This window comes from Populus alba, chromosome 4, assembly GCF_005239225.2.
Source record: "Populus alba chromosome 4, ASM523922v2, whole genome shotgun sequence".
Classification (NCBI taxonomy): domain Eukaryota; kingdom Viridiplantae; phylum Streptophyta; class Magnoliopsida; order Malpighiales; family Salicaceae; genus Populus; species Populus alba.
The window spans coordinates 22,918,026-22,940,839 of NC_133287.1; the positions used below are offsets into that span (position 1 = coordinate 22,918,026).

General features: G+C 34.3%; 3 protein-coding genes across 5 annotated transcripts; 1 reads left to right on the forward strand and 2 right to left on the reverse strand.

Annotated features, from left to right (window-relative positions):
* Positions 1-2,830: 2,830 nt before the first annotated feature.
* On the reverse strand, positions 2,831-7,272 carry LOC118050107 (hexose carrier protein HEX6). 2 transcript variants are annotated; one of them, XM_035060349.2, is made up of 3 exons: positions 6,931-7,272; positions 4,208-4,530; positions 2,831-4,068 (listed from the first exon to the last, which is right to left on the reverse strand). In XM_035060349.2, exons 1-3 carry the CDS (start codon positions 7,058-7,060, stop codon positions 2,992-2,994), a joined length of 1,530 nt encoding a protein of 509 aa, XP_034916240.1. In that variant the 5' UTR covers positions 7,061-7,272; the 3' UTR covers positions 2,831-2,991. The 2 variants fall into 2 exon arrangements, with proteins under 2 accessions (XP_034916240.1, XP_034916238.1); XM_035060347.2 differs by lacking the exon at positions 6,931-7,272 and adding an exon at positions 4,794-5,615.
* A 791-nt stretch (positions 7,273-8,063) lies between these two features.
* On the forward strand, positions 8,064-10,819 carry LOC118050106 (uncharacterized). Of its 2 annotated transcripts, none has more exons than XM_035060344.2 (5): positions 8,064-8,321; positions 8,817-8,958; positions 9,261-9,487; positions 9,615-9,872; positions 10,268-10,819. In XM_035060344.2, exons 1-5 carry the CDS (start codon positions 8,280-8,282, stop codon positions 10,571-10,573), a joined length of 975 nt encoding a protein of 324 aa, XP_034916235.1. In that variant the 5' UTR covers positions 8,064-8,279; the 3' UTR covers positions 10,574-10,819. The 2 variants fall into 2 exon arrangements, with proteins under 2 accessions (XP_034916235.1, XP_034916236.1); XM_035060345.2 differs by lacking the exon at positions 8,064-8,321 and adding an exon at positions 8,345-8,455.
* Positions 10,820-12,319: 1,500 nt separating this feature from the next.
* Positions 12,320-15,468, reverse strand: LOC118050104 (pectin acetylesterase 11-like). Its single transcript, XM_073408504.1, has 13 exons — positions 15,321-15,468; positions 15,067-15,194; positions 14,876-14,958; positions 14,591-14,720; positions 14,420-14,499; positions 14,223-14,309; positions 14,002-14,126; positions 13,843-13,903; positions 13,656-13,709; positions 13,493-13,570; positions 13,087-13,192; positions 12,777-12,922; positions 12,320-12,676 (listed from the first exon to the last, which is right to left on the reverse strand). Exons 2-13 carry the CDS (start codon positions 15,185-15,187, stop codon positions 12,566-12,568), a joined length of 1,182 nt encoding a protein of 393 aa, XP_073264605.1. The 5' UTR covers positions 15,188-15,194; positions 15,321-15,468; the 3' UTR covers positions 12,320-12,565.
* Positions 15,469-22,814: the final 7,346 nt, after the last annotated feature.

Below are 22,814 nucleotides of genomic sequence, written 5' to 3' on the forward strand. Positions count from 1 at the left end.
CTATGTAATTTGTTTGAAAATTTTATTTTCGTTCTCCACTTTTTAAGTTGTTAGGTATTTGGCCCCTATAATTTAAAAAAAAAAACACACACATTTTGGTACCAAAATTAGTGGTATTTTTCTTATTTTTAGTCCTTTTAGGTAAAAGGAAGAGAGGAGGCTGTCATATTCCAACTTAAAGAAAGAAAATTGTTGTTTGGAAAGATTTATGCCATCAAAACATATAATTTTTATGTCAAAAGGTTTCATATATTGAGAGGAGTTAAGATTATGTGTTTTTTCCTTGAAAACACCTATACATAAGATCTATGCTTGAGAAGATTTTTAGTAGCAGGTTAATTTTGAGTTTTAGGACTGTATTTTGTGTTTTTGGAGGCTATGATTTTGCTTAACAAGGATCCAAAGGTGTTTCCTAGATATTTTGGGCAAAAAAACAAGTTGAAAATGAGTTTTTGGACAGAAAAAACCATAGATCCTATTTTTCTAGCCACCAAATTTTAAAATTGTCTTTTTTTTGAAATTTTAAAATTTTAGATGGTGCATTGTCTTTTTTTTTTAAAAAAAAAAAAAACCTCATTCATCCCTTTAACTTAAAAACCTTAGAGGCTCGTGCGCAGACCTTTCTATGTGGGCTAAATGTATGGCATGACTTCAATTTGTTTTTTTTTTTTTTTAAATTAAGGCTTGTTTTTATATGTATTTCATAAAGAAATAATAAATTAATATTTTAATTAATACCCCTTATCTATGATTTTTTTTTTCTTATTTAGCCTTTTTTAATTAGTGATTATTTCTAATTTGTTAAGAATTTAGAATGAATCATCTATAATTTTTTTAATGTATTTTACTTAGATTAAATATTATTTTTTTATAATTGTTTGAATATGTGCATCATTGCATACTATTTTTTCTTATTTTTTTAAATAATTTTTATATTTGTGTTAATTTATATTATAAATTTATTTTTATAAACAAATTTATTACATACAATAAGGTAAATAACTTATGTTGCAATATTAAATATCTTAATTTGTCTCTCAATTTTTTCATTTTATCATTGATAACTTATTATTTATTTATTTATACAACAATTCATGATTTATTTAATTGGATATGTGCATAATATTTTTTATTTATATTTTTTTATTTTCTTAATGTAAAAAAACAAATTGAAAAGTTCTACATGTTCATTTTTTTTTTTATCATGATGTTTTCAATTTAGTCTTTATTCTTATGATTTCTTATTCTTTTCCCTGATTCTTTTATAAAAGTTTAATTATTTTTAATTTTATCCTTTAATTTAAGTTAATAGTGTATTGTTTTTTTTCTTCTCATTTTCGTCTTCATTCTTTTGGTTTTGGTTTTTGTTTTGTTAATTTTTTGTTCCTTTCAGTTTAAATATCAAAGTGAAAATTTGTTGTTACCCTTTAATTTATTCTTTATTTCAATTTTAACCTTCATTATTTTAATTTTAAATTTTTTATTTGTATTTTTTTTTTTCCGATTCCATACTTCAATATTTTATTTTATAGTGATTGAGCTTTATGATTATGTCATTTATGGTGCTTCTATTATGATAACTCAGGTAAAAGGTGATCATCTTTTTTTTGTTATTTTTTTATATTGTCGTTCAATATTTGTTTTTAAAAAATGACTTTGTGATTTTTTGTATTTTTTTTTCTATCGAATTATCTCAAAATTTTGACTTAGAATACAATTTTGTTTGGTTAATCTAAATTAGCTTGTCTCTTAATATTGTCTATTGTGTTGGCATGATCTTATTTCTTATTTATTTATTTATTTATTTATTGTTTTGATTTTTTTTTAATTTAGAAAATTTTTATATTTTCTAAAATAAATTTTAACTTTGTATTTCACTTCTCTGTGATTTTTTTTTTGTGTATTTTTTTTAAATAGTGATCATTTTTTAATTATATTGGATATGTTTAATTTTAAAGAGATTAGGATGATTCATTTGTAATTTTTTTATATTTTATACATATTAAATATATTTATAGAAATAAAAAATATTTATTTCTTAAAATATTTTTAATATATGCAACCTTGCATATTTTATTTTATTTTATAAATGTTACGTGTTTGTCGATTTCTATTTTAAATTGATTTTAATAAATAAAATTATTAAACACAACCAAGGAAATGATCCATATTGTGATATTATATTTGTGTCTAGGTTTTTTCAATTTTGTTTTTGTTTAAGAAAAAAATTACAAAGACAAAATTGCTTTGTTGAGGTGTTTTTTTTTCTTTCTTTTTTTATTGAACATGGATTTTTTTTATGTTGTAGAAAAAAATAGTTTCATAGAAAAATTATATTATTAAACTTTATACAGATAAATACATATAAGGTTGTTTGCCTTATATTTCAATATACCACTTAAAGAAAATTAGTAATAAAATTTTAAAATGAAGTTGTTAAATAATTATTTTTTGCTGCTATTTTTCTTTCTGTTTCTAGAGATAATTGACTTTTTTTTTTTGTTTTGTTCTTAGAATTATATTATTCTTGTTGGTAGATGGATTAAAAATCTATTGAGGGTGGCGGCTGCTGCTGAGGTATTTGGACTGCCTAATTTGAATAGCCTAACAATTTAGAAGAGTCAGCTAACAGCCTAAAGAGAAAGTGAGAGGAAAAGCTCAAGCAATGATTCATTAGCTTCTTTATCATCAATGATGTTTTGCTTTCGTTATCTTTTCTATTATTTATGAGCCAGTCCCCTAGTTTTACAAAATAAATTAAATAATTTCTCTAAATCGCAAAATAATTTATATCCCTTTTCAATTTATATTTTTTAAGAAATAGAAATGGTAAGAAGAAGAAGAAGAAGATAGATATTACAGAGAGAGAACATTTTTTGGAATAAAATTAAGCACAGTGTACTCTGAACACAGTATCAGAAACCCTAAAAAAGCAGAATCCTTTTCCTCATTTCCATTTCTGGAAACCAAGTGGGCTAGAGGATCGCACATTCAAGCAGGTTCCATGTTACTCTTGTCGTCAAATTCCTCTACAATTCTCTTCCAAAACCAGTGCTCCCTCCACACTCTCTCCATTACCTCGATCGGGACTTTTTTAGTCTCAGGCAACAACAAATACACAAAGGCAGTCATCACCGCCACCCATCCACCAAAAAAGAAGAAAATCCCTGACTTGAAATGGCAAAGCATACCCAGAAATGTCTGTGCAACAACGAAAGTGAAGACGAAATTCACTGCCACCACAATGCTCTGCCCTACCGATCGAATTTCCAAAGGAAATATCTCACTTGGAACCAGCCATCCCAATGGACCCCATGACCAGGCAAAGCCAGATACATATATGGATATCATAGTCAGAACAAAATGAGCGTACCCTTTGTTTATGCTGCCATGATCACCTAGTTGAGCTGCCATGACACTTCCAATCATAATCTGTGACACAAACATCTGTACGCCGCCGCATATGAGCATTACTCTTCTGCCAAGTTTGTCCACTACGAGCATCGATAGGAGCGTTGAAGCGGTGCCGACGACCCCAGCTATCAGGGCGGACATGATGAGCGACACACTCTCGCTTAGACCTATAGTTCGGAGGAGGACTGGAGCGTAGAATGCAATGACATTGATACCTGTTACTTGTTGGAAAAATGGTATTGCTATTGCCATGACTAGTTGTGGTCTATATTTGTTTTGCATGATTTTCTTGATTGGATGTTCGATGGATTTTGAAACCAAACTTGCTTTGATAAGATCATTAAATTCTGCTTCGACATCGGTTGTGCCACGGATGCGTTGTAGCATGGTTTTGGCCTTTTGTTCGTCGTTGAAGCGTTGAATTAGGCTGTTGGGTGTCTCTGGTAGGAAAAGTGAACCTATTGTTAGGAATGTGGCAGGGATTGCCGCCATTACTAGGGAGATTCGCCAACCCCAACCACCTTCAATCTTCTCAGTGGCGAAGTTGATGAAGTTAGCCGAGAGCACTCCAATAGCGATGCAGAGTTGGAAGCCATTGTTGATTGCCCCTCTATATCTTGGAGGTGCCATTTCAGAGAGATACAAAGGGACCGCCTACAGAAAAATAACAGGACAACAACTTGCCATTTCAGAGAGATGGAGTATCCATTCCTTACCACATGAAAATTAGGAGACACAACAGTCAAGTTATCAAATGGCAATCTAGGTGCGTAAAAGATTCAAGGTACACTACCTGGTTTGCAAAACCAACTCCAACTCCAAGAAGGACACGGCCAAATATTAGCATGTACAGATTAGTCGCTGCCCCATTGAGGGCAGAACCAGAAAGAAACGCAGCACCTCCTGCAAGGATTGATGGTTTGCGCCCGAAGTATCGAGTGATTGACGAGGCAAAGAAGGAAGCGACAAGGCCAGCAACATAGAGTGATGATGTAAAGGAGGTCAAAAGCTGGCTATCGAATTTGCAGTAGTTGCTAATCTTGGTATCGTCCTTCATTCTAGTGTACACTACTGGGAAGAATTTCTTGAGAAAAGGTTCCATGGATGTCACTCCACCTTTAAATTCAATTGCTTAGGTTAATAATCAAATTGATCTCTTTTATAGCAATAATTACATGACAGCAAAATCGTTGACAATAGCAGTAGCAGTAGTGATAAAATTTAGCTCAATCAAGGAAATTAATCTCTCTCTCTCTCTCTCTCTCTCTTTTATGATTTATGGAGTTTAATATTCCTACCCTCCTTGCAAGTGAGGGAATACAAGTTCAAGTTCAAATTCAAAAAACTAAAGAGAAAGAAAGAAGCTTAGAGCAACAGACCTGAAATACCAATGTCATAACCAAAAAGAAGTCCTCCCATGGAAGCTACCATACAAGACAGGATAACAAACGAAGTAACCCTACCATTATACTGCCCATCTTCACTTGACACAGCTAATCCTACAGCCATGGCTTAATCCTCCACAAGTTGAAAGAGAGGAGGAGATATCCCAAGTTGTGGATAGCATATAGGGAATAAAAGGAGCAGCCTTCCTTGACTGATAGAGATCACCAGCAACACCATCAGTGTAGGATAGTCAAAGTAAGAGTTTTCTACGATGTTGTTATCTGAAATAGACCTGATAGGAGCATGTGAGGTTGGATACTTGGGTGTTGAGGTTACAGATCTGGAGTCTAGCAATGTATATATACATGCTTTACTTTTCATGGTCATCGCATAAAATCCAAGCAGAAATTGGAGACTAGCTAGTAATATACTTAATCATTTGTGCTACAAATTCACAGCACACTTTGGGATTTAATTCAGATTTGATTGAACTTATTTAGACTAGTTTTATGTGGCACATTGTACTTAGCGAAATAAGGTTAGTTTATAGTACCTAAAAACGAGCAGAAGAGCAAAATTTGCAGGAAAGATCCTGTTCAGGATTGATATTGCAGAGAAAAAAAGACCTGAAATTCCACTGTCATAGCTGAGAATGACTCCTCCCATGGCAGCCATCATAAAAGACAAAAGAACAAACCATGTCATCTTGCCATTGTATTGCTCCCTTGTTATGCTTAACCCTACTGCCATGAGTCCAAGTTCACACACAAATCAGTCTGGGAGAGAGAGCGTTTTGATCCTCGAAGTTAATAAAATTTCAAACTGTTAATCAAGAATTTTCTTGACTTTTTATAAACTTTTAAAAAGTAAAAATACTTCTGTACTTTACTTTAGGATAAAAAAAATATTAGGCAGTGTAGTTTTTTTTGAAAATTTTGATTTTTTATGCAAAAAAATATATTTTTAAAAAAGTTTTTAATTTTTTCAATGTAAAAGAACACATTAAAAGAGCTTAATTATATCCGATATTTGTTTCTTAAATTTACAATATGCGGAAGAGCAGAGGAGCATGGATTAGATGGCTAGCGTATAATAAACCTTTTCAAATCATTTCTTTTCACGAGAAGTAGACTTGTATGAATTTCCAAGATAATGTAGAAACAGAAAAGGAAGACCTCAGTCCCCAATTACTACACGATAATATGTATCTTTTCTCAGGGCCTGTCCGGGTCTAACAGCAGCTGTGCTTTTTAGGCCTTCGGCAACTTTATCACATCAACTCTTGTTTTCTCTTCTTTGGAAGGAAAAGGAAGCAAGGAAAGAGAGAAGAGATTAGGGACGCGCTTTCGCCTTGTCCGATTGTCCTGAAAAGTACTGGAGCATAAAATGCAATGACATTGATTCCTGTTACCTGCTGAAAAAACGGTATGGCTATTGCCATTACTAGCTGAGGCCTATACCTTCTTCTGATGATATTCTTGAAGGGGTGCTTATTGGTTTTTGAGGTTGAGTTAGCTTGGATGAGATCGTTAAGCTCTGCTTCCACATCTTCAGTGCCCCTGACCCGTTGTAGCATCAGCTTAGCCCTTTCAGTGTCGTCAGTGCGCTGAATGAGGCTGTTTGCTGTTTCTGGGAGGAAAGTGCACCTAGAGAGAGAATTGCAGCCGGGACTGCTGCCATGGATAGGGAGATTCGCCAGCCCCAGCCCCCTCTGATCCTTTCAGTTCCATAATTTGGTGACCGATGATGCAAAGAAGGAAGCAGCAAGGCCAGCAACATACAGTGAGGATGTGAAGGAGGTCAATAATTGACTATCAAATTTGCAGTAATTGCTAATGTCTGTGTCTTCTGTCATCTTTCTATACACTTCAGGGAAGAATTTCTCCAGAAATGGTTTCATTGAAGTCACTCCACCTTCACATGAACTTACATTACTTAATCTTCCTGCTTATTTTCTTTAGTTTCATGATCACTATCGTGATCTACATGAGAAATTGGCAAGAAATTGTCTACCAAAAAGCATAATCTAGCAAATTTATACTTTAGAACAGCAAACAGAAGAGGAAAATATGCAGGCAATTGGCAATGAAGAAATCATTTCAAAAGCCTTGATAGGAGAGCGTGGCAGACCTGAGATTCCAATGTCATAGCCGAAAATGACTCCTCCCATGGAAGCCATCATACAAGACAAAACAACGAACCAAGTCATCTTCCCATTGTACTGCCCCCCTTCACCTGCTATGGCTAACCCTGCCGCCATGGCTTAATCTTTCCAAGTTTACACACAAATGTCTGTAAGAGAGAAGACAAGAAGGAGGAGAGGTTGCAGATAGCCTTCATTTGAGTTGTAGATATCAGCACCATGAACATTGAAAGTAAAGGCAATATCATTTACAATCTGGGTTTTTGTGGGACAAAATTCCGCGGTCTTCCTTGACTTGGAAATATTTTATGGTCTCCCTCTCAAAGAAGTAACTATTGCAGGACCAGCTTACTTGATCAGTTTGCATGGTGTCCATATATGAAATGCTATTTTTTTTTAAAAAAACTTTGAAGATATTGCACAGATAAGAAAGGACGGTGGAAGTCCTCAATTATTGGAGCAGGAGAATATCTTTGACGATGAATCGGTTAAATGGAAGTTTTTGCTCCTTCATTATTGAGGTTGGAGCAAATTGAGGCTTCAACTATCAATCTAATCAATTATGTCCTTGAAATCAAAATTTATTCTAAAAAAACTATAGTTTGATATGCTTAGCTGAAATTTCACATGTTATAATAAAAACTCAATATATTCCAAAATAATTTCAAGCTTAGGAGGTATTTGTTTTATTTTCTTAAACATTAAATATTCATGAAATTAAAAAAAAAAAAAAGTGGCGAGGATTATATATTCTTTTCATATAGCTCCCTAAAAATACTTCAAATAATTTGGTATTATCAAGAAAAATAAAACTGACAGATCAATAAAAATAATTGAATAAAATAAATTGAGTATAAACTGATTTCATGACCCAGTTCAAAACTTAAGTAATGAGTTAAGCAATTTAAATAAAAATGAATTAATTAAAATAATATTATTAAAAAATAAAATAAAACTTGATGTATCGGATAACAAATTAGTTAAATTGACCGGATCACATTTAAACCCGTATAGTCAAGTTTAATAATCATACTCATGCCATATAACAAGGGGTTAATGGAGAGGAATTACAACAACTGGCAAGTGGAATAATCAAATACGCTTAGCTCAGCCTTAGACCAGTGACTACTTGCTTCCACAGTTTTGTCATCAGTAAAAGTTACCAACTTTAAGTCGTCGTCGTCATCGCCTTCGTCATCAACTTCGACGTTTGAGCAGCAAAAACAAAATCAACCACTTCTTTCATTTGGCTTCATTTTCAACAACAAAAAGCCATATAACTGCAGTTGTCCTGGTAACAGTCACTGCTAGAGCAGCTGCAACAAAGACAACCGAAATGGTTAAAGCTATCAGGGTCCATGAGCTTGGTGGACCTGAGGTCTCTTTCTCGATCTCTTGTACTATTGTTTGTGTGTTATACAGGTGATCTTATAGGGTGCTAATGTTTTATTATGGTGATGGGTTGATAAAGTTTTCTTCTATTGATCTAATTATGGTGACCCTGTTGATAAGGTTCGATAAGGATTAGTTTTATCTGTTTTGGAATCAATGAAATGATTCATCTTTTTAAGTTGGTGATGGGTTTTGTAGACACCATGATTTGGGAAAAATAGAAGCCCCCTGAGTTTGTTTTGTCCAAATTGCTATGCTTTCCTTTTAAGTGTGCCCATGTGTGAGATTGGACTTAAAATCATTGAAAGTTCAGTTCTTTATAGTTTTTGTTAAAAATCTTCGTGGGAGTAATGTATAAGATCGTGTTTTGGAGTAGCATATCTAGAATCATCTTTAGTGACTACCATTTGGTGCCTAATTTCTTATTCTTTAATTACCCATTTTTTGCTTATTGAATGTTCTTGACGGCAATGATATATAGGTCCTGAAGTGGGAAGATGTGGAGATAAGAGAGCCAGGTCAGGGTGAGATACGCGTGAAGAACAAGGCCATCGGGCTTAATTTCATTGATGTCTACTACCGCAAAGGAGTTTATAAGGCTTCCACAATGCCCTTCACCCCAGGTTTGACTTTAACTCTCTCGGATCACAGTGTGACGGCTGTTATTATTCAACAACAGCGGGTAGATTGGCTTATATGTGAAGAAAAAAACTTTTTTAATTTTGAGGGAGAGCACAAACGGGGAATGTCTTAAAATTAGAATCTTTGTATATGGTTTGTTTAGGATAGATTCTCCATCAGTTTTTGACAGTATGAAGGTATACATGCATCTTCATCTATTTTCCTTTATACCAGCCAATGTTGGGCTATAAGCCTATAAAAAGTCCCATCCCCTAAGGTATTTGCGAATTTTTCTCTATTGAAGGCATGGAGGCTGTTGGAGAAGTGATAGCTCTGGGCCCTGGAGTTACGGATAGGAAAGTTGGAGAAGTTGTAGGTTATGCTGGTGGTCCTATGGGTTCATATACTGAAGAGCAGACCCTTCCTGCAAACAAGGTCGTGCCCGTCCCGCCTTCTATTAGTCCTTCAATAGCAGCATCTGTGATGCTTAAAGGCATGACTGCTCAGTTCTTACTCCGTCGTTGCTTCAAGGTACGTTGTATATCTGGCTGCTTTCTAACTTAAGCAAGCCTTCGAACTTGTCCTATCATGTGTATCAGGTCGTAAAATATTTTGGGTTCAAAATCCCAAAATAACTGAGTTAGATTTTTTATTACAGGTTGAACCAGGGCACACTATCCTTGTTCAGGCTGCTGCTGGTGGAGTCGGTTCTCTGTTATGTCAGTGGGCAAATTCTCTTGGTGCCACTGTCATAGGTACTGTCTCAACCAAGGAGAAGGCAGCACAAGCCAAGGAAGATGGATGTCACCATGTTATAATTTATAAAGAGGAAGATTTTGTTGCCCGTGTCAATGAGATAACATCAGGAAATGGCGTCAATGTTGTCTATGATTCCGTGGGGAAAGATACCTTTCAGGTAACGCTTATTCTATTCTTCCATTTATGTTGTCTATGAAGGCAATGCCTTTATTTCCCAAATTGATACCTTAGGCTGTAGTTTGATTCTACATCCTCTATGTGCTTTACATAAGCAGGTTTGGCTTGTCATGAACCCAAAGAGAGACATTTTTTTGTCTTACAGATTGCACCTGATCTTAAACTAAAAACTGTCTAAAAACTGCACCTGACCTCAAGCTCTGACCTGGAAAAACCTGATTTTTTTTTATTCAGTTATATTCAGAAGAAAAATAGAAAACATAAGTTACGTTCTGACCAGTTGGGCTACTAGGTTTAGCTTATATAAGGCCAAGCGCACGCTTCTACTCTCAATTTTTGTTGGTTGAGTCCTCATTGGCATGCTGTCATATGCAGGGCTCATTGGCATGCTTAAAGACTCGTGGCTACATGGTTTGTTTTGGACAGTCATCTGGGACACCAGATCCGTTCCCACTGTCAGTGCTTGCCCCAAAATCACTGTTTTTGACAAGGCCTTCCCTCATGCAATACACTGCAACCCGGGGTGAGCTGCTAGAAACTGCAGGGGAGGTATTTGCCAACATTGCATCTGGCGTGTTGCGGGTTCGTGTGAATCACACATACCCTCTATCTCAGGCAGCACAGGCACATTCAGATCTGGAGAATCGAAAAACATCTGGGTCAGTTGTATTGTTACCTTAAAGAATCTGAGCAGTCAGAATTGTGGTCACAAGCTATTCCGAACCATTGCAGGGGAAGGACCGGCTTCCACTTTCTGTGGTTTCAACTCTATCAAATAAATCTTGTAGGGGATGTCTTTTGATGCAATCTATTGTCCTTTTCTAGCAGATTCTGCTCCACTGTAAAACTATCAGTTTTTTTACTTTCCTTCGAGGAACAAGCTGCTGTCTTTAAAATTAATCCATGATGGTCAAACAACTTTTATTCCGTCATGAACACTTCTACTCTCTAATTAGATAAACGCAAAATCTCTAACGTTTTTTTTTTTTATTAACAAAATTGTGTTAGGCTACAGCCTAACAAGATCAGTCTCGGAAAGAAATAAGAGAGAAGAAGTAGAATTGTTACTTCATTCATGTCATGCCTTCCTCATTCATTATTTTAGTTTATATACAAGTTTCTGAATTATTGCTTATAGTTAATAACGACTAACAGATTTAACCAATAACTGTAACCAACTCTTACAGCCTAACCTACTGATATTTCACTCACGTGCTAAGCTTTTGTTATACCTCCATTGCATCCTCAATGCTAAAAACCTTAAAAGGCCTCTAAAGCCTTAAATTAAGCTTCATGTTCTTCCTCAAAGCTAAACTTACATGTTTCTATGGCTGCAACTTCAAACAAACCAAATCACCAACTTGAAGGATTCTTTATGTCTTGCCCTTATCTGCCATCTGTTCCATTATGTTCCTAAGAGCATTCTAGTAGCAACTTAAGCCATTAATTCACACTCTCTCTTCGTTGGATAGCTTTTTCCAAAGCTGCTACTAAAGTTGTTGCCAAAGAATCAACTCCAATATCAGAAGGGTAGCCATATAATGCCTGAAAGGGTGTTGATTCAATAACTAAATGGTAACTTGAGTTATACCACCCAAACTAATCATGCCATTTACTAGGGTAATGCATGGACATAAAATTCCCCTCTTGATCTTGGCGATCCCTCCATAAAATCCATTGTTATATTTCTTCAAATACCCTCAGGTGTAGGTAATGGTTGTCACTTGTCATAGTAATACAACTCCCTGCACTGCTAAGTATTGTTGCGAGCTCTCCTATGATGCGAAACAAAGAGATTTGAAGAGAAGTAAAGAAAAGGAAGAATTAGGAAGAAGAAGTTGGGGGCTGAAGAAGAGAAGGGAAATAGAGGAGGATGAGAAGTCTGCAACTCTGTAACTTTTATTAATTAATAAAAAAACGAATCATAATATAAAAAAAAACTATATATAAATAATAATAAAACTATCTTTAATCATAGATATTTGTGAACCATGTCGAGTATAACTCCATTAGATTCAAATAATACTTTTAACTTTCAAGTATTAAGATGAAATTGTTGTCATGTCTCTTTAGTTATCAAAATATAGTTTGAATCAAGTTATTTTATTCATAGATCGTTAAATCTATCATTCTCGGTAAAAATAATGTGTATCCAAAATAGTTTTAATATATTACTTTAATGCGAATGATAAAGGCAATGGCATAGAGATTTTAAAAAGATCATTAAGGATAATTTGTTTTCTTTTAGATATAATTAGATCTTTATCTTAAAAGTAGAGTTATTATCAAATTTTAGTGTTCATTTAATTACACAAGTATTTTGATTAAATCACTTGTAATGCCTTAATTAATTGGTTCAACTTATTCAAAAATAAAATAGTAAGATCTGCAAAGATGAAGATGATTCTCTAGCTATCAAACCGCTAATTGTAGATTCCAAGGTCCTATATTTCATTAGAAACAAATTACACGTATAATAATGATTACTGAACAGGTATTACATAAACGATGACAGAACACACAGATATGTTCTGTGCAATGATCTTTATTTTGAAGGCTTGGTAACAATATCACAAGCAATACTCTTACTCTAGCTGGCTGTAGCTTATAACCACGACTCAAGAGATTGGTAACATTTCTTATTATCAATAAATCTGCGTTAGCTGACTGCTCTTACGATTCAGAATCAACACTGACACAAGTAGGGTTGCAAGGGTAAGGGCAATCGATTTTTTCCACGGCACTTCGGTCGTAGAACCAATCTCCAACAGCCTTTCCCATTTTCTGCAGTAAAAGCAAGGATTAGAAGGAATGCAGAAGCAATCAATATAAGATTATAAATGGTGGAAAAAGGTAAATGAAAGGAAGATATGCCAGTCATTACCGTATCGCCCACTTCTGGAGATTTATCATTTAACCATGTAGATACCGACCCAGATTGGCAGTGAGCATAGCAAGAATCTATCCACAATCCTCTTGTTGAAGAGCTTAGTCCAGTATTCACTGCTTTTAAGAATTGTGTCCTGTAATCTGAAAATGAAATCCAAAATAAAACTTCTGTTGGCGCAAAGGAAAACCAAGCTGGTAGACTTTCATTTAATTTCCCATCAAGAACCAAGAAATGCTCTCGAAAGACGAAACTCTGAAATTTGGTTATTCATTAATAAGGGGACATAAGCTTTGGAAATGATCACCTTGCACGGTCTGGAGTTGACTAGCTGAGCATTTTTTCAAATCAAGCTTGCAGTCCTTCCATTCCTTTTTGGAATCAACAGCTGTTGGTGCAAGAATGTTTTTTATCTGAACGAACGCGAAAGGATGGAAGATCAGATAACACACGAAGAGATATGTGTCGCATAAAATTGCTCAGCTGTGTGATCTTTTGGGAATCATTGTGCGGGTTGGGGTGCATGTGCACCATGATTCAGATTAACCGAGTAACAAGTTAGCAAACATGAAGCTACAATCCTTGCCATTTCCGCCGTCTTTCAAGAAATATATAACAACAAGAGGAAGGTATATAGTTGAACGATAAGAAAATGTTTGCAAAAAAAGAGATATTGAACAAAAATCTTTACTGAGAAGCAGAAACTTGCTAACCTGCCAGGAATCGTAAGCTGAGTTTATGATGAAAAGTGGTGTTCGCATAGTCTGCGCCACATATTGTGGGAAGAAACACTGCAATAACAAGAAAGGAATTGTGAGACTGGAGAAGAAATGATGAAGAGAGGTACCAGGGCAATATTAGAATAGCCTTCATTACCAGCTCCGGATTCATTTTTGAGGTGCATGATGCAGGCAAATTCTTTGCTGATCCCTGCAGAGAACATAGAGAAACAGAATGAAAAGGTAACTCTAGTAAATCAAATTCACAAGTCATGCACATTAAAGCAAGGTCAGAAACTCAGAATAAGATAGAAATAATTATCATAGACAGAATAGATAGTTACATGAGTTTTAACGACTTGACCGAAGAAGGATTCAATTCGAGACCCTCCAGAAATGTCCGTCCTGTCAAGAAAATTATATTAATAAAAACTGATATACAATATTCTCGCAGTTAAAACAAAGGGAGATTGGATCTGTTCTTGATATATGAGCTTAATTACCCGTGAATAAAGTAACCAGCATCAGAAACACATTTTACTCTAGCAGTTGCAGGCAGGAGGGATTGGAATCTATCACAGTGCAAAATAGCAGCCAATCCACCAGCAGAACATCCGGAAAGAATAGCCTGTCATTGACAAGTCCCGACAGGTTATCCCAAGAGAATAAAGGGACGAAACGCAAGTAAATATGGCTCAGTAGTAGTTATTGAAAGGAGTCGTACATTTCGAGCGTTTTTCATTCCTTTCGCCAATAGTTCATCAATTACAGCCTGCCAAACCCTCTCTCCCCTGAAGTAAAGCTTAGTTTCCTGGTCCAGAAAATCAAATGCTACTTCAGTTCATATACAACAGTTTAGAATTTTCATCTGTGGAAGAAATCTTTGAAGTTTCAAGGCAACCAAGTCAACTAGCTTATTACCGGATCGACAGCTTCGACATCACCAGTAAATGATGAACCATCACAGTATCTGACTTTGATTCTATTCCAGTTATAGAAGTCTACACATTCAAACAGAACCGAATTACTTAATTAAGCTGCTATACAGATTGATAACAAGATCTAAACCAGTAAGTGTTGAATCCTAGCTACCAGGATTAGCTGCTTGCTTGCTGCCCAGTATGCCAGAGAACCCCATTGTCTTCTCCATTTTCGATGAAGAACCCCTGAAGGTGTCCCTACGAGAAACACAGGACTCAACACTCTCACACCATCCTCCTCCCTGTTGACCCCCATTTCACAAGAAGTTATAATTAAGTAGATCAAACTCATACAACTATCATTATTAACATCCCATTTATCATATTTAATCAAATTTATTAGGCTACTCCATAGTATAGCTAGCAAGAAAGAAGATCAAGGCCAAGAAGAACTAACCTCCATGTGAACCAACCAGTTATCAATCCCAGAACCAGATCCTTTCTCAAAGTGGTAACCTGGCGGACTCCCATCTAAGCAAACTGCACAGTAAATCACAGTGACAACAGATTAGGAAAAAAAAAAAAAAGATTAAAAACACGTACCGTATATTCATTAGCACAAAACAAATGAGCTTATGAGTTGCTCACCAGCTCCGCTTGAAACAGCAGTCTCGACAATAGTAATGGGAATGCTAGCTCCTTCTGCCTTGAGCAATATCAGTATGCAAACAACAAGACACGGCCATTGGCCTAATCTTGAACCAGCCATACACTGCCTGGTGTCAGAAACAAGGTGATTTAGAAGAAATAAGAATTAACACACAAAAAGGAAAAATAGGGATGCTTAAAGAAAAGAATATAAACTTGGGACAATATATATAGGGGAGAAAAGTAAGTCGTACGTGTGCAGGAACAAGAGAGCTTGCGTCAGGAAAAGAAAGCTGTAGATTCTCAGAACTTTCCTTTCAGACAAGAAACTCAAAATGCCACTTGTAAGAAATAATGCAAGGAATAAAAAAAATTAAACACTTCATCTATAACCTGTTCATAGTCTTCAGACAAATATTAATTTTAAGATTATAAAAAAATATTTTAAGATTAAATATTACATAAATGTCTTTTTTGGTGAACGGTTTCCAAATGGAAGTGAAACAATGGGTGGTCGAATGGAGATTGTTGTCTCTTTCCATGATCAGTCCATGCATGCAAATGGCTATATGATCAAATTGATGTCGTTTTCTGCTGTCTATGTCGTTTAGTTTTGAGATTTCATTACAGGCTGGTAGCCCATCTCTTTTTTCTTTCGAATTCTTACAAACTTGACTGTCATTGCTAGCAGCTGGTCAGATTTTTTATCACCATTATACATCCATGTCATTAAATTGTCGGTGGTCTTTAAAGGAGGCTAGCCATTAATGTTTCCATCCAACCTTTGGCATTGGGATCCAAAATATTTCTGTTAATTTTGACAGTTTTCACATTCAAATTGTTTGGACATTTTCAAATAAGATAATGATTTAAAACTGGTATATTTCTTTTGTTTAGATTCTTTTCCCTCTAAAGGGTAAGAGGGATTTCTGTAAAAATTGCCTTCTCTTAGCTTGCACTGACTTTGACTTTGAAATGACAGCCAAACCTCATCTCAAAAGTTTGACTAATTAGTATATATGCATGCATGCTGGTTCAAATTTCTAAAGTGGAAGTGGAAAAAAGAGGTTTTATGAGTGTAAAATCCCAAATTATATATTTGTTTTGTATTAGGTGAAGTTGCTGGCCAGTAAAAATAGAGGTTTTATATTTTGATTATGTTGATTTAGCCAAACCTTCTCTCAAAGGTTTGACTAATTAGTGTATTTATGCGCGTGTATCCTGGTTCAAATTATACATGGGTTTAATACCGTGGTAAGTGGTGATTTTTTAAAAATATTTTTTAAATAAAAATATATTAAAATAATTTTTTTAAAATTTTTTTAATTTATAATATTACTGCATTAAAATTATCCAAAAATATATAAAAAAAACTATTAATTTTATGTTTTTTCAAGTGAAAAATAATTTTAAAAAACACATGGGAATATAAAAACAAACACTCATGAAATATTGTTTTATAATATCTATTTTTTAAAAAAATGAAAAAGAAAAGGAGAAAATAAAATAGATCAAAATGAGTAAATAATTAGTTTTTAAAGTGAAAAGGAATACTTAATTCATTTATCAAACCTAGAGGGACTAATTTATAATTCACTCCCATTTTCTATGCCGATGGGGCCAATTGGTTCAAAGGTTGATTTCAGCCTCATTATTCTTTTGGATGGATGGATGGATGGCAGGAAAATACAGACAACTTCCTATCACCTTCCTTTCACTCGTTTTCAATCCATTCTCGGAACCTTAGGAGGACAAGGGAATGAGAGTAAAATAAGTCATGTGATTGCATCTTTACAATAATAATAATAAAAAACTTAATTCTATCTATAAGCAACTTATTTATTTATTTTTATTTTTAAATTATTTTGATGTGTTAATATAAAAAATAATTTTAAAAATAAAAAAAAATTATTTTGATGAATTTTCGCACAAAAAACACTTTGAAAAATAACTGCTACCACACTTTCAATCACCATTTATTAAACACAATCCAGTACTGAATTTATGTTTACCTACAATCAAATTTAGTTTAAGCATACCAACCAACAAATATGAAATCGTTTTTAAGAAAACATTAGTTTAGAAAAATCAAGTTGCAAGTTGAATCAATTTCTTTTTATTAAAACATAATTTGAAAATAAAATTAAAAACAATTGATAGAAAAAAATCTGTCAACTCAACTTCTTATCTAATTAGGATTTTTAATTAAATTGTGTAAGAGTTGTCTTAATGTAATATAGTTGATTTGATCGGTTAAAAAACAACTTATATGACTATCAAGAAAAATGAAGGATGAAACTGAGAAAAAAGAAAAAAAAAAAAAAAGTGTTTAATTAAAAAAGAAAAAAGAAAAAGAAGAGCTTTACTATTTATACAAAGTTCCAAAAACAAATCATAGTTTTTTTTAGTACATAAAGAAATGTTACAAAGAGGGAAATTTTTTTTTACATACATTTCTCTTCGTAATCATGTTACTAAAAATTGTAAGGGATTATAGAAAAAAAATTGAAAATTGATGATGATTAGTATCAATTGTGAATTAAGGATAACATTGATGATGATAACTATAGAACTTAAGGTTCTTTGATCTCTCTCAAAAAAAAAAAAAAAAAAAAAATCCTTGTCTTACCAATGACTTTCTCCTACTAATGGCATCTCTTGGTTTCTCTATGTTTTTCTTCCTCCTATTTATTTAGTGTTAAGAACTTAAATCTATTAAAAAATTATTAATATTTAATTTAGTAAAATCTTTTAATGTGTGCAATTGTTTATTTCAAGCTTGCAATTGTGCCAGAGTCTATAGGGATCAACCAAACTTTGTATTAAAATGTTATTTATTCGAATAATATAACAATTTTCTGAAACTAAATTAAATAGAACATGGTAAAATTATATGTTTTTTTTATGATTTGACAAATTATAACTCTAATTAGTGATGATATTCTAAAATACAAAGTGCTTAGAAATATATTTTTTAACGATTGAATTATATGTTAATCATATGCTACAGCAAGATAGTCTATGTTTTTGTTGTATATGAAACTTATAGCTTGTTGTAGAAAGATTGTAATCTACAAAATAGTTCTCTTTAGTGGGATTTAAGGATTCTAGAATGACAAAGTCAGTAACCTATAAGCAAATGATTATAATAAATGAGAGAATGGGTATTTATTCTTAAAAACAAGAGTGTTTGTTCTAAGTTTTGATATGATAAATACTCTAAAATCAAGAAGGTATTTTTGTTGAGAATATAGATTGTGAACTCCTTACATGTGTGATACATGAAGTATTTATAGTCTATGAATCTTGTTCCTTAGTTTAAGTGGAGGGGCTGAAGTGTACTTTTACACTGATAGATTAATGATGGATAAATATCACTTACACAAATATTAATGAGAAACAAATATCACTTACACATGTATTAATGAGAGACAAATATCCATGACATTAACATTTTAAGTTAAAAGTAATAAGAATAAGCAAATAGAGTCTTACAACCTGACATAAGGCATATAATGATCTCCAAGCCTTAATCCTTTTGTGATTGGCTCACTGTCAAGCCCATAGTCAATGGGTATAGCAACGAGCTAGACTCATGCTCACTTGGTTTAGCATGTAGCTGAGCTCAGAAGTGTTAGATCTAGCAACACACTAGACTTATGCGTAATTATGTTTGGCACACAGCCAAGCCCAAAGTCAATGGGCCGGGCAGGTCACCAAATCAATGCTTAATTTGGCTCGGCACATAGCCAAACCTAAAGGCACTGGTCTAGTAGCTCATAAGACTCATATCCACTTGGGCTTGACACCGTACCGAGTCCAAGAGCTGTGGGTTTGACAGCTTGCCAGAACTAGTTTTATTGGGCTTGATATGTAATTGAGCTCAAAGGCATTGAGATTAGCAGCTCGCTAAACTCGTGTCTTATTAGGCTCGACACGTAACCAAGCGTAAAAGCATTAATTTTGACAACTAGCCAACCGCACACCCATTTAGTCTCAACACGATGCCAGGCCTAAGGGTGGGGAGTCTGGAAACTTGACAGACTTAAGTCTGCTTGGGCTCAGCAGAGGTTATCTTCGTCATTGTCAAATCGAGCTCACAGTAACATTCCATCTGGGTCTTAGAGCATTTCAATTTTCAACGCATGTATTGTAATTTTTTATAGATAAGACCAATCGCATGTGAAAGAGGAAGAGTCCATGGAGATTCTTACTGCAAATATCGTGTGCTAGGACGTGTCTCAAACGAATTTAGTGATCAGTTTTGGATTGTTTTCGGTGCTTGATGGACTTCAATTTAGACAATCGACCACACGGTTTCCAGTTAAGTTTGGTCGGTCATCATGTATAATGGATGGACTTTGTCCTAAATTCCATACGCACGACTCTCCACTGTTTTTCTTTGTTCGAGAAGGAGTGAGTGATGCAATAATTTATGAGAGGAGGAAATGCATGGGCAAGAATGTTTTAATCAACAAGGGCTTCCTTCTCCACGGTCGTTGCAATGAGAGTCTTGGTGTTCGCTACAGCTAGCTAGACAGGTTCTTGTACCGTTTAAATTGCAAGTCTTTAATAGGAAACGAGCATGTAAATATCAGTTCAAGAAAGCAGATTACTGCAAAGACAGATTCTGAAGATATGTTTTGATATATTGAAAGTAGATGGGGGTTGATTGAGTAATCCTTCATCGTAATTTCCTATATTAGCAATGTGTCTAATATAGAACTTGTGATTGGTGGTCAAACATCAGTTTTCCTGTTGAGATTTAATTCGATCTTCATGAAGAATCTCTCGTGATATTTTTATTATGAAGTTTTGTTATAACATCTATTAGAGGACCAAAAGATCTTAAATAGGAACGAACATGTCATGAAAATAAATTATTTTTTTAAAAAAAATCAAAGATCAAAATGAGTTCGACCCTGGCTCGAGATGAACGACGCAAGTCAGGCGGGAAGTGGAGTTTTCAATTGCGGACGGGGGAGTAATGTGTATTAACCTGTTCTTGGGAGGGGAAAGACAACCGGAAAACGTTGTTAATTGAGAAGCAAGAGGAGGAATCCACCCGAGGAGGAGCTCTCCCGTTTGATTATAAGCTAGATGGTAAGGCCATAACTTATGCGCCAGACACACTAGAACTGAGACATCACCCAGATTCCTGTGGGAGGCAGCAATGAGCGAAAGCTTGACAAAGCAGTGATGTGTTGAGGCAGAAGGTTTACGGGTTGTGAATTTCTTTTCCCGGAGAAGAAGCAACGATGATAACCAGGGAATGAACATCGGTTAGCTCTGTGCCAGCAATAAAGAGAATGCAAGCTTTATCTGGAACTTCACTTGTTCTTAGGCTCCGTTTGTTTGCAGGAAAGAGAATTCCGGGAAAATATTTTTCAATGTTTTGTAGTGTTATGGAAAATGAACTGGAAAACACTTTCCAGTGTTTGGTTGTATTATGAAAAATGAACTGGAAAATAATTTATTAATGAATTAATTTTTTTCTTCAAATTTATCAAATATATATAAAATATTTAATCACTTACAATAAAAAAAAATGAAATCTAAAATGTATAATGATGAATTTTTTTTTTATTATATCCTATATTCATACAATTAAGGGTTTAATTGGAGAATTGATAAGTTTTGAGACTTAATTGAGCTTGAAATAAATTTAATTAATCCAATTAAGGGTTTAATTGGAGAATCGATAATTTTTGAGACTTAATTGGACTTGGATTTAATTGAATTAATTAAAGCAGGGACTTAATTGAAGAACTATTAAAGTTTGGGGTCAAAATTGCACAATTAAAATCCAAGGACTACCTTGCAATTTTCACGCAAATGCAGGGGGCCAATTACAGTTTAAACCAGGAGCTTAATTACAAAACTGTTAAAACTTCAAGGGCCAAACTGAAAATAACCATTAAACACCAAAAACGGTGTCGTTTCTATACACTGTTCATCTTCCTCAACCATTTAGCCGCCCACCGCCACCATTACACCTACAATCAATGGATAAAACGACATTGTTCTCTGGCTATAAAAGCCAGAGGCCAGAGAATGAAAGACCACAGAAGAGGATCACAGAAACGAAAGGGTGGGGGAGGAGAAAATAAACGAGCTTTTCGTTCCTCCGTTTCTTCTCAAGGAAACAAAGGAGGTGAAGAAAAAAAGCAACGAAGGAGATGAGAGCAGGACCGAAAGAGAGGGAGAGGCTAAACCCAGACACAAAAAAACAGTGAAACGGGGGGGGGGAGGAGAAAATAAACTGACTTTCGTTCCTTTGTTTCTTCTCAGGGAAACAGAGAAGATTAAAGAAAAAAAAAGCAACGAACAGAGGGAGGGAGATTATACAGAGGAGAGAGCAAACTTTGGGCAGCCACTGCACCTTCATCATCGTCTTCTTCCAAGCCAGTGTTAGCTGCGACTCCGAAGGCAAAAAAAAGGAAATGAACGGAGTATTTGGTTTTGATGAAATAAAAGAGAAAGAGAGATTGTAGTATTTGGGCAAATGAACGAAGAAAAAAAAAAAGGAAAGTGTTTTCTTTTCTTTAACAGAAGGAAAACACTTTCCTTTCACAGTGTTGTATTTTTAAGTTTGACTAGAATTTAGATTCCGTTGACTGCTTTTCCAAATGGTTACCAAACATAGAAAAACAAGAAAAATGAATTTCAGGAATTCACTTTTCTACAAACAAACAAGGCATTAGGTACCAAACACTCTCCAAGAAAATGTATCTTTACAATCCAGCCTAACCCATTTAACTCTCATTTATTTATTGTCGAGCCCAACTCGATCCAGTTTCATCAACTCGATCCAGTTTCATTTATTTTCTCCTGTCCAGCACGCCAATGGCGCTCTAGAAGATAATTGATGCTGGTAACCACTAGCTTTCTCAACTAGACCCACCACATGCGACTTTGAGTACGAGGAGGCTGTTGCATTTGCCGCCGCCACGAACACGTAGACAAGAACATAACAGGTTAACAACTTTTCTGCTTTAGTCTCTTTAGCATTATTGTGCTTTTAAAGCATAGATGCTTTTGTTTTAAGATTGAAACTGTTGCTTTAATGGAAAATTGCTTTGCAAGGCATGGTAAGTTTAAATTCTGATCTATTCAGAAGATTACCTACCCTTTTGTACTCAAAAGCTTGGGAAAACTTGTGGAGCCATGAACAGTGAAGTCTCTCCTCTCTCTTTTTTCCAATTCTACCGCCACCCTTTTTCTTTCATTCCCCTCTCTTTTCTTACAATTTCATTCTTCATCCTTTACCTTTGTTAACAATAATTTGGGTTGCTTTTACACCACTCAAATTACATGTTAGAAAAACAGTTTAATTTTAATTTTAAACTGAGAGGTTTTTTTGGTGAAGTTTATTATTATTTTTTTTTAATTTCATCTTCAAACTTTTTTTATCAATTAGTCAAGTTGTTTTTAGATTAGTCGAGTTGTTTTTAAATCATATCAAAACAATTCTCATATAGTTTAATTTTAAACCTGAATTATATAGAAAATTTAGATAAAAGGGTTTTTTTTTATCAATTTCATTATAAAAAAAAATTTTATCAATCGATCGGGTTGTTTTTAGATCATATTAAACCAATTCTCACGTGGTTTAATTTTAAATTTGAGTTAAATAAAAAATTAAGTCAAAAAATTTTAAAGTTGATTTGCCGAGATGTGCTTAATAACAATGTTGCAGCCTAAAATTTTTTTGTCATGTTTGAAAAAAATAAAAATTCCGACTCATA